The sequence below is a fragment of the Styela clava genome, chromosome 10 (genome assembly GCF_964204865.1).
Source record: "Styela clava chromosome 10, kaStyClav1.hap1.2, whole genome shotgun sequence".
NCBI lineage: Eukaryota > Metazoa > Chordata > Ascidiacea > Stolidobranchia > Styelidae > Styela > Styela clava.
Window position 1 is genome coordinate 10,070,558 of NC_135259.1, and position 11,469 is coordinate 10,082,026.

The window sequence follows — 11,469 nt, forward strand, 5'->3', positions numbered from 1 at the left end:
GAAACAGCAGAAAGACAGATTCACTGAATGCATTACTAGGCATCATTAAATTTACCCCAACTGGAAATAAATTCTGAAATTGCACGTCTTATATTAGGGGTAAGTAGGCTGTGCTTGGTATTGCATTCACGATGGATATATAAGGTATGGTATATGTATTATCAGAGTAACCAATTTTTTATTAAATAACGCTTATAAAGCTAGCAAAAGAGTTGACTAACCCATTGACAACAGGCTGAGTGTGGGCTGGGGTACTGGGGTAACTCTGGTCTTAAAAGGAACCTGTTTCGGTTTCAAAAAATATGTACTGCAGAAACATATAAAAATCTCTCGGAAGCAACTGTAGCAAAAACATCTATTATACTTGAATTATCTTCGAAATCTACTATGGTGTAATATATTGAACTATTTGTACTCTCTTGTTTTGTTTATTTTTATTGAATTCAGTAACTTCATATTTAAATATGTTTTTTGGGGATGTTTTGTTTTTCAATATTAGATGTCTTTTGAGTTCAAACTAGATGTTTTTATCCAGACAAGCGGGCCTCAAGTATCTGAGGGGATACTGGGCGACTAATGGCTCCTTCATTTTATTTTGTTATATAACCTAGTTGTACTAAATACTGAATATTTACACGTGACATTGACAGATACATAACCTAGTACTGTATTAGTCATTTATACACAATACTGCAATAGTCTATACGTTGAGTTGTGAACTGTTAATTAATACTGAAATATGAATTCATTAAGTTCTTTGAGGTCTCTTTTTTTAACAACACGTTTGAACCAATGCAGAAGACTATCTGTGGTTAACAAACTGAAAGAGGAACTAACATCTGAACAAGTTTATCAGGTTGGTTGCATATTTCAGTATTTCGCTCTTAAGTTGTAGATTCATATTTCTGGTATTAGGTGTGGCACATCATGCTAAGCGTTAGGACTATGCTCGCCATCGCATCTGATTATCCTGCGTGGGTTCGCAGGTTTGAATCCCATGCAAATATATTTATGTGCGAGAGGATTGCTGAACTCCTTGTCACCGTAGGATGGTTCATGTGACCGCTGGTTGGAGAGGCCATGGTTCGCCATATTATGATTAAGCTGTCTTATCAACTTTCCTCTCCCCCAGGATAAATATAGATGGCGTTGTCAGGTGAGGGTTAGGATTCACATGTGCAAAATCGTTATGCTACGCCCACTAGAAGTACTTGAGGTATGAAACTACACGAGGCCCGGATGTTGAATATATTATGTTGTGTGACTGGTCGAAATAACATAAACTTGTCCAACTCCAAATTTTACAGTCATATTCGTTGATCATTTCACTGGCTATTTGTTGAATGTTTTTGTTCTGTTTCCATATTTTGTTTCTTTCGTATTTTTGATTATTTTTTATTTCCTCATTTCAGAGAGAAAAAAAATATGGAGCTCACAACTACAGCCCCCTTCCTGTTGCGCTTACAAAAGGCAGAGGTGTTTACGTTTGGGATGTTGAAGGCCGAAAATATATAGATTGTTTGAGCGCATATAGTAGCGTTAATCAAGGACACTGTCATCCTAAAATTGTGCAGGCGCTATTGGTAAGAGTCTGCTATGAATTTCATGCTCATTCAGTATATAATTTCAAATATAGTATTTTACATATACCGGTAAGTTTTTTCAAAGCAAGGTCGTGAACCCTGAACTAAAAGTAGAAAGAGTAATAATATAAGATTGATTCTAAGGGTATGGACTTATTTTTTCTTTGTGTACATTGCACTGTATTTCTTATCTTGTGTTTAGAGCCAGGCATCTGAATTGGCATTGACATCGAGAGCATTCTATGCTGATGTTCTTGGAGAATATGAAGAATTTATCACCAAGTTATTTGGTTATGACAAAGTTCTTCCAATGAACACAGGTTGTATTAAGTTTATTTTTCTCTATGTAAGTTTGCTTAATTAAGGTAGTTAGCTGAAGGCTAGAAAAGATTGCTGTTAAAAAAGTTGGGAGTTTACCAATAATACTACAAAAACTGATGGCAATAAATATCTACTATTCTTCCATGATTTATCACAGTGAAAATGTGGCAAGACTTGCCCTATGGCTTTTGACATTTTTGAAAGTTAGATAAATCAGTTTTGCCAAAAGCCTACAATACTCCATGAGTTTAAAAACTTTCTGATTCTGATGACAAACAAAGCACAACTTTCTAATTTGTGCAACTTTGAGGTAATTTATGGTGAAATAAATATCATGTAAAAATGAATGTATATTGTATTAGTACTCTTATCACCTATACCAGGGGTGGCCAACACGTCGATCGCCGCGTCTCGAGTAGTCGATCGCGTCTGATGTTGAGTAAATTTAATAACATACCCCAGAAAATTGCCTTGAACCAGTTTCAGACACCTGTTGTGTGTTTTAAAACTGGAAGAATATATTAGTGTACATGCGCAAAATATGATATACACATGCACTAATTGGGTATGAACAAGCATGATAGAGCATATCATTACGTAACAAATGCAAGTTTCACTACTGCCAAGTTTTAAGAAGGAACTTGACTGGCAAACGATTCTACAACAATTTCTGCACTATGCGAAAGTTATTGTCTCACTTCAAGAGTAGTGTGGTAAATTTTATTCGTGGCATCAAAAGGCCCAATTTTTTCTAATTCCAAGCGAACAAAGAATCAAACTTGAAAAAAATTGTAAACTAGAAACTGAAGTTCGAGAAGTCATGTAACATTTATGGTTTGAGAATTTGGAAAACACAGGCTAATAATTAGACAAGCCCTAAATCTGAATTGTAGTCTATTATTTGAATAAATCTAAAATAATTGATATAATTGATAACATTTACTCCGGGTACAATAACATAATCAAATTGAATTGAGTGGAATATGAAAAAAAGCAAATTGTTGTGGCAATTTCATTGAGAATGCGCCCGAAGAGCCGAGCTTTTTCAGAGCGGTGGAATTTTTATATGCGTGTGTGCAGTTATCTGCATATTCAGTACCCATTCGTTTTTGTGTATGACCTTATTACTGATCAGTCAATCGCGTGGTATTTTGAAGATTTTAGTTGATTGCGGTCGAAAGCAGGTTGGCCACCCCTGACCTATACTAAAGTTTGTCTTGATTGAGTATATTGAAGTATTGAGATTTTTTCGGAATAGTATTCGGAAACTTTAATTTTGCGGCCATATTAGAGGCACTGCATCTACATGCTGTTTAGTATTTGATCATATTCCTGAGTTGCGAGATTCCATATTAAAATTAATACTGGTATTTTAAATTTTGGGTCGTTAGGAGGAAAAGTTGGAAACCACTGTTTCAAACTATTGATTTCACCATTTTCTATAGTTAAAAAATGAGTGGGTATTCTTCCAAAAAATGATATTCTGTCAAAATAATGAAGTGGCCTATTAATAAGCATATTTAACTAGTGTCTAATATTTTATCATTATGTACACAGGAAGCATATGAATAAGAAATTTATTTTAAAGAAATTCATATTTCTAATACCTATGTCAATGACAAATTTAATATATCCAAGGTGTTGAAGCGGGAGAGACGTCATGTAAACTTGCTCGACGATGGGGATACGACGTGAAAAAAGTTCCTGCAAATCAGGCTCGTATTGTTTTTGCTGAAGGAAATTTTTGGGGCAGGACTCTTGCTGCGATATCTTCATCGAGCGATCCAACATGCTATGAAAGGTTTGGACCATACATGCCTGGATTATCTCTCGTACCATATAATAATTTACAAGCACTTGAGGTGAGCCTATTTTAATTTATTAATTTGTAAAACTTGATTACCTATGTGACTTGGATAGCCAATACCGAATAATTTGCTATTCCAATTACATTCTGCAATAAAATTTCTGAATATAGAATGTTGACTATGTTTCAAATTTGGTCATTTTAAACAAATATTTTTGTACAAGTTATTGTTAATTTTTAGAAAACTTAATGTTGAGATAAACATTGCTTTTTTTGAAAATCTATTTTTATGCATTTTGAAGTTAAGTGGAGTCTATTTTTTTATTATGAACACTGAATATTACATGCTCAAAATTTTAAAATAATCCAAGAATTTACCTGATCGAATTTAACAGTATTTGAATGTAATAAAATATTTGATACATTTTAGATATTCTTGAGAGACCAGCAAGATTTTTTCTTGATGTGATGTAATAATAATCTTCATAGTAAAAATTTGATATTCAGTAATTTGCATGATTCATAATGAGTGACAATCTATTGTGATAATATTAGTTACCAATTACCATATGCTTGTTCAACATGACTTGAGTTGCATCAGCTATAAATACAACACAACACTCTAATCTCTCTCCATATTGCATAAGCCATTATTCGATGGTTGCATCATCTATCTGAAGAATTTAAATAGCTAGCTTAAGGGGAAGAATAATATACGTGTATTTCCAACCTGTGTCGCTATATACCATTGGTTCTTAAACTTTTTAATCCGCGCGCCCCTTTTTAGAATTTGTCAAGTCTCACGGCCCACCTCAAAAATACCTAGCTAACAATAAGCTACAAATAACAGATAGTGAGGTGAAAGTATGTTTTATTCAAAAAACACATTAAAAATATGTGGATGGAATGTAAATAACCAAAATAACGAAATTTATATATCCAAAATAAGGCGAGCAAGATCAAATCTAACAAATATTTTTATTTTTAATTAGCTTCAGGCCCTTCCAAAAATTTTTTTTAAGCCCCCTCCTGTGGGGCCCCCCACCGTTTGAGAACAACTGCTACATACAATAACAATATCTAAATATATACGGTTGAGTAATACATCTAAAAACAACATTTTGATCAAAAGTAAACAAATGTGGTTGTCACTGACTTGTGAGTTGTGATAATAATTTGTGATGTTCATTGCTGTTTGTCCAAAGCAGTGGTTTCCGACCTTACGTTAAATTAAGCTAACCTCATGGATCAGCGAAAAAAAAATTTGAAATTGATTAAACAGAAAATATCAACATGTGTTTCATGTTTTGGAACAGACTAGCTTCGCCTTGGAACAGACTTTCCCAAAGTATCCTACGCTTCGTCGCAGTCCACCGCATTTTATCAAGTCTATGCTACGCCAGAAAATTTTTTAATTATTCTCAAAAATTTTCGGCACCACTTTCATATTCTGTTTTCTGACAGTTGACCGAAGACTAGATGTAATTTAGTGACGCTAACATGAGACCCGTAATTAGATTGTTAGAATGAGTTTGAAGGAGCTCTACTTCATTTTATATCATGCTCGGACATTGGACACTGAAGTCTTTTTCTCCACTCCTAATGATCTACCACCATGTGATACAGAAAGCAAACATTGTAATGTATAATAGAAGATTTTTCATAAGCCTGCACAAAATTAGATCACTGTTGTGAAATGTCATCGCCATCGCTGCACCAACTCAAATATTTTCAAATTTTGCACCAATGTTCACCATCCATGTAAATGTAAAAAGTGTGTATTTAGGTATGTCTAATTTGAGAAGTGTTTCTTGGTGTTTTCTGATTTTTGTTCTAGTCTGTTCCAAAACATTAAAGTATGTTAATGAGTTTACGTGCAAGGCTGCTATCAAACACGAATCTGGGTCGCACATGAAAAGGTTGAAAATTTAACAATATTTTTCTAATTTAAATTCAAATATAAAATCTTATTGAGTATTTAGTGATTGCAGAAATTTTTTAGTATTCTTATGTGATTGAAAGTACTTCGATACGTGACATATGATACTTTACAAAGAAAATTTGAAATGAAATATAATATGGTTTATATTTTGCTTTTTGTTCTAAATTCTGTTTATTTTGTTGTAAGAATACAATAATATTTACGTGGCATTGTCTGCGGTTCGATATGAAATAAAACGCGTACGTGTAGGATTTCAGATTTTAGACAGTAAGTAACAAAACACTTTTATGATGCATCTGATTCTGATGAGTGTTATTACTTGCCAGACAAGACACCTGTGGGCAATCAATGCCACACCTCTCAAACGCCTAATCGAATATTCAATAATAATGTTATTAATGTAGCATTGTACGCAGGCAATCTGAACTAAATCTGAATAGTATGTTACTTGTCATACACCTACGAATTCATCCCTTTATGCATAAGTATTAGTGACCTGATAGATATTTAGCTGGCTCAACTCTATAAATAGAAGACTTCCATGACAAAAAGAAGACCTAAAAAATGCCATCCAGTCAAAAAACAAGATGTTTTGAATATGGGATTACTTCTTCATTTAATTCTTATGCATTAATTCATGATCTTACTTTTATTTCAGGAAGAATTTCAAGAAAATCCCACAACAGTTGCGTTTATGGTTGAGCCAATTCAAGGTGAAGCTGGAGTAGTTGTACCCGATGAAGGATATTTGAGAGGAGTTCGAGATTTGTGCGACAAATATAATGTGTTGTGGATTGCTGACGAAGTATAAACCATTTTGTTTTGTTAGTAGTAATCTAATTTTAATTTATAGGATTTTATCTTGGATTTATGGTACCTTTTATTTTAAATACAGCAATCTTATATTTTATCGTGATATATAATAAATTTAGCATTGTAAATTTGACCTAACTTTTGACTTCACTGTAAAAAATGGTAAATTTAACAGAAATTTATAAATTTCTATTATTTTGATTGTTAAAATTAAACTACTTCACTTTGAAAAATGATAAATTTACCAAAAAGTCATAGTTAATAATATTATAATTTTGTAATTACGTGTCACTTTAGCTGGAGTGGTTAGCGTAATTTTGAAAATCATGCAACTCAATGTATTGATTTTTTATTGCTCTACTTTGAATTATTTTAATGTCAACAGCGGCAATTCCAATTCCAATCATATCCGTCTACAATTTTTTGTGATGTTTTTCGCTATTCAAGGTTTGGAATGCATTCAGAATATTTTGATCTGCTAATTTAGTAAGTTATTTAATTTTATCAACACTTTGAAACCAATATTTCAGGTTCAAACTGGCTTGGGAAGAACAGGGAAAATGCTAGCTGTTGAGCATGAAAATGTCATGCCAGATATGTTATTATTAGGTAGGTATTATCAGTATCAGACAAACTGATGATTATTCACACTTTTCATGGTACTCCCGTAGTGTGTGTACCACGTTAGGGTTATGTCATAATTTTATTCCAATTTTCCTTATTTTAGTTCTATTACGAGTTCAGGGGCTGTCTGTGTTAGCCAAGTGAATATCTCCCTGCCCATAAGTTTCATCACCTTCACACAACTTGATGTAAAGTAGGCGAACAAAATTAGTTACCTCCATATTGGTAACCACACTTCTGGAGCGCCCTTTTTATTTAGTAGCATACAATTGTGCCATATTGGGGCTTTAGATTCATTTTTTGAATGTACCTCAAATTTTTACGACAAAATACCTCATTTTTTATGACAAAAGTCATAAAAATTAAATTTTTATTAAGGCTGCCATTTTCTACTTTATGAAAATGTTGATATGATACTATTTGAAGCATACAAAATATAAACCTTCTCAATAAGAAGCAAAATTTTAAATATAAAGCTTTAGTTCCAGCGAAACATTTGATTAGCTAAGTTCAATCACGAAGTGCCTGAACAGGAATGAATCCTCGATCTTTAGATCGGTAAGTATGTTGATAGGTACTTGTCTTTTTGTCTGTCTGTTTGTCTGTTAGATGCACGCGATATCTCACGAACGCGTGGTTGATTCTGCTCCTAATTTTGCATGTACATTCATCATATCTCGGACCAGAAGCCTATTGATTTTGGATAAATTATGTCGTATAATTAGCGAGTTATTAATTAATAAGTGATGGGACACATGGTGTCACTATAGAGTCATGAATCGAAACCGCAGTTTCGATCGACAAGTCGATCGATTGATTTTAATTTCGGCCATAGAAGATAAATAATCTCAATATTCTCTTACACACAGGTAAAGCATTATCAGGTGGAGTTTATCCTGTGTCTGCTGTGCTCGCAAATGATGAAGTTATGCTGACAATAAAGCCAGGAGAACATGGTTCAACATATGGTGGAAATCCAGTCGCCAGTCGAGTTGCCATGGCCGCATTGAATGTAGCGATTTTATATTATTTTATTTTTGTGAATTTTCAACATAATGGGCCATAACCTGTGTTCGATTGTACTTTAAATGCTTCTGCAATTTATCACAAGAGTTATTACTTATTCATCAGTCTGCGAGGCCTGGGATATACTATATCGATGTTTTTCAAATATTTTGCATCACGACCCACTTGGCATGGCCAATTTTTTTTGCGACCATCAGGAACTGAAATAAAAAAAAAAGGAAAATTAATAATACAGAAAATATTTGAAAAAATATAATTGACAATACATTTAATAAGAGCGATGTGCTTGCATATTCTAATTTCGGTGATGATGAGCCTCAATACTATTTCCAAATCTTCCAAATTTGATCAATATTTTGGTTTAACAAGTTGGTTTTGAAAAAGATTCCACCACAAACTGAATTGAGCCCTTTCGTAGCCCACTAGGGGTAGGGACCTCAAGGTGGAAGAGCCCTGTACCATATTATACTCAAAGTAACAAATATATCTTACATAATAAATACAGTTTATACAACCATACTATGGTTGTATGGACGGATTCACTAGCTGTCTAACTTGAGAGGCAATTAGAACCCCCCCCCCCCCCCTTTTAAAATCCTTTGCTTTGCCCCTGTTTCTGACCATAGCTCCTCACAACATATTAAGAGGAAAACGATCGCGGCCTCTGGCACCGTTCAATTATGACGCTATATGTTCAATTATTGGAATATTACCCTCTTCCATTATAGGTATTACTGGAAGAAAAATTGCCAGAAAATGCAACTCGTTTGGGAAATATGATGCAGAATGAATTGAAAAAACTTCCTCAAGATATTGTTACGGTTGTAAGGGGGAAAGGATTATTTATTGCAATGGTTATCAAGGACACTGGTGGTTTGTATATTTGTTATACAGGGTGACCCAAAAAAAAGAAACAGAATCCATGAACTTCTTAAATTAATTTGATTTCATTTACACTTGATCTCTTACGTTCCCGCAGTCTAGGACGCTTTCAACAAAGGTTATATTTTTTCTAAAATATGTTCCAAATGACCATGGCGTTGGAGACAGACTCTCATTCATTTGCACAACCATGGAATCTTATCTTGGGATTTTTCTAATTTTTGTGCTGCAATCGCAGCCTTGTGTTCTTCAATTGTTTGAGGATTTTTTTGATACACGTTATCCTTCAAATATCCCAACAGATGAAAAAAATCTGAGGGGTTAAAGTCGGATGAGTAAAGTGCTCACTTGACATCAAACTTCTTGCTGATCGCCCATTCCCAAAACTGCTCTTCTAGCCAGTGTGATTTGATTTGTGGGTGTTGGCCTCGTGATAGGCAATTCGATCGCAAGAGTGCTTTCTATTCGAATGACTCAAACAGCTGAGAAAACAAAGTTTGTATTTCGTTATTCTGACCTAAAAGTAAAAAAAAATTTTTCAAATTTCATACAAATTTATTCAAATACTTAACTACTTATCCAACCTACAATTTGATATACACTCTTTTATTTTCAGCATATAATGCATGGGAAGTTTGCCTTCGACTTCGTGACAATGGTCTTCTTGCAAAACCTACACATGATGACATCATCAGGTTTGCACCCCCTCTGGTCATCAACGATGCACAGGCAGAAGAGTGTCTCGATATCATAGAAAAAACTATCACCAGTTTTCATAAGTGAAGAAGAAACGGATTTCCATTGAAAAAAGTTGCCAAATTTCCAAAAAAACATCTTCCTTCACACTAGATCTACGATGCTTGCTTAGTGAAATGTAGTTACTGGCGTCTGCCACTTGCTCGCAACTCTCATATCTGTATTGTTATCGCTTTCAGTGGGGTGTCTGACACTTTGATTTGGGTGACTTCATAAAATAGGTAGTGGAGGTTTTGTATTGTACTGTGATTCATAATAGTCATGTTCCGATAGATTATTCCATTTTTTGTTATACAGTTTTACAAATGTACACGGTATTTATCTCAGTTTTACCTCAAAAAATATATACATTCGAAATACACAACAAACAATATATTTATATACATAAAAATTTGATCTAATATGCTAGGGTTGCATTTCAAAAAAAATATCTATTTTTGTGATAGACCTAAAATAAAGAATGAGTTATTGAAAACTAAATAATTCTATGTTTCAAAATCGATATTGCATTTTTCAGAGTTTGCCTTTTTATTTGTAAATAATAAGCAATAGGTTGTTTTATAATATATATTCAAAGTTTATAGCTTACCAACGTCCATCATAATTTTAGTCCATCTACTATTGCCTACTGCACAAACTTTCATCCACCATGAACACTGCCTTATAAATGTTTTAATAATGTTATATTTTTGTTTTAATTATACACCTACTGAATTCTGTCATTCCTGCTTGGTTTTAGTTTACTTGTCTGGTGTAAATAAATAATGCTGTAAAAATACTGTGTTTTGAATGGACAAGATTTTGAAGTGTAACTGGTAGGATTGGATTTTATAATTCGTCTAGAGGAGGGGGATAGCGATAGGATGGCGCAATCATATGGCGAACCACGGCTTCTCGTGCAGTTACCAGTCCATGGTGACCATGATAATTGTTAGCCAGTTGTTTGTTTCAGATGTAGTTGGGGTCGTAACCAACCACCAGCTACAGGAGCCACTCCCCATGGCAAGCAGTCCAGTAAATTATCTCGCACATAATTATTCTCCCCGATTCGAACTTCTGAACCAGCGCAATGTAACCAGTTACTGCACTTAGAAGAGCGAGCGTGTTCTTAGCAGTGTGCACCGCCGTGGTAATATATATTTACGGTTTACTACATGTGGAAAAGAAGGTAAACCGATTCATATGTTTGAAAATAATATCTATACGTTATGGACAGTTGGTTGGATTAAAATTTTTTGTCAGCCAGTTCCATCACATTTTTTTTAGCCGGTTCTGCTACAAAAAGTCATGTTTTTTTTCAGTAATGCTTACCGGTACCGGTTCGCTGATCTCATAAAATTTCGTGAGACGGTTCTACAGAACCGGCGGAATCCCACCACTGGTTATGGAGACACGTGAGCTAATTGAGTTTCAGTATACTTCGGGGGGGGAGGGGTGTTTTTGCTTTTCTGTGGTGACAGGTTCGAAAAAGTTTAAAAAAAGATCAACTGAGTTTCTGCTCGCTTCGCAGGAGTTCTTATATAATATTGACGTATGTAAGAAGGCTTAGTTTGGGGTCGGGGCCAAAGGTGTAGTAGTCGGTGAATTGGATTCTGGGCATGCGAGTCCAGCATATGGTACCGAACGCTGACCACGCTCGCCACCATCTGCTAGTAACTATAAAGTAAAGCAGCTCACAATTTTAAATGTAGCGTGAAATATGAGCGCACTGCGTG

The 11,469-nt window shown here is 34.4% G+C and overlaps 1 protein-coding gene across 1 annotated transcript; it reads left to right on the forward strand.

Moving 5' to 3' along the window:
• The first annotated feature begins 631 nt into the window (after positions 1-631).
• On the forward strand, positions 632-10,530 carry LOC120337275 (ornithine aminotransferase, mitochondrial-like). The gene is made up of 9 exons (XM_039405010.2): positions 632-856; positions 1,413-1,583; positions 1,786-1,903; positions 3,543-3,766; positions 6,312-6,458; positions 6,997-7,075; positions 7,960-8,102; positions 8,845-8,989; positions 9,615-10,530. The coding sequence occupies exons 1-9, from the start codon at positions 740-742 to the stop codon at positions 9,779-9,781; spliced, it is 1,311 nt and encodes a 436-aa protein (XP_039260944.2). The 5' UTR covers positions 632-739; the 3' UTR covers positions 9,782-10,530.
• Positions 10,531-11,469: the final 939 nt, after the last annotated feature.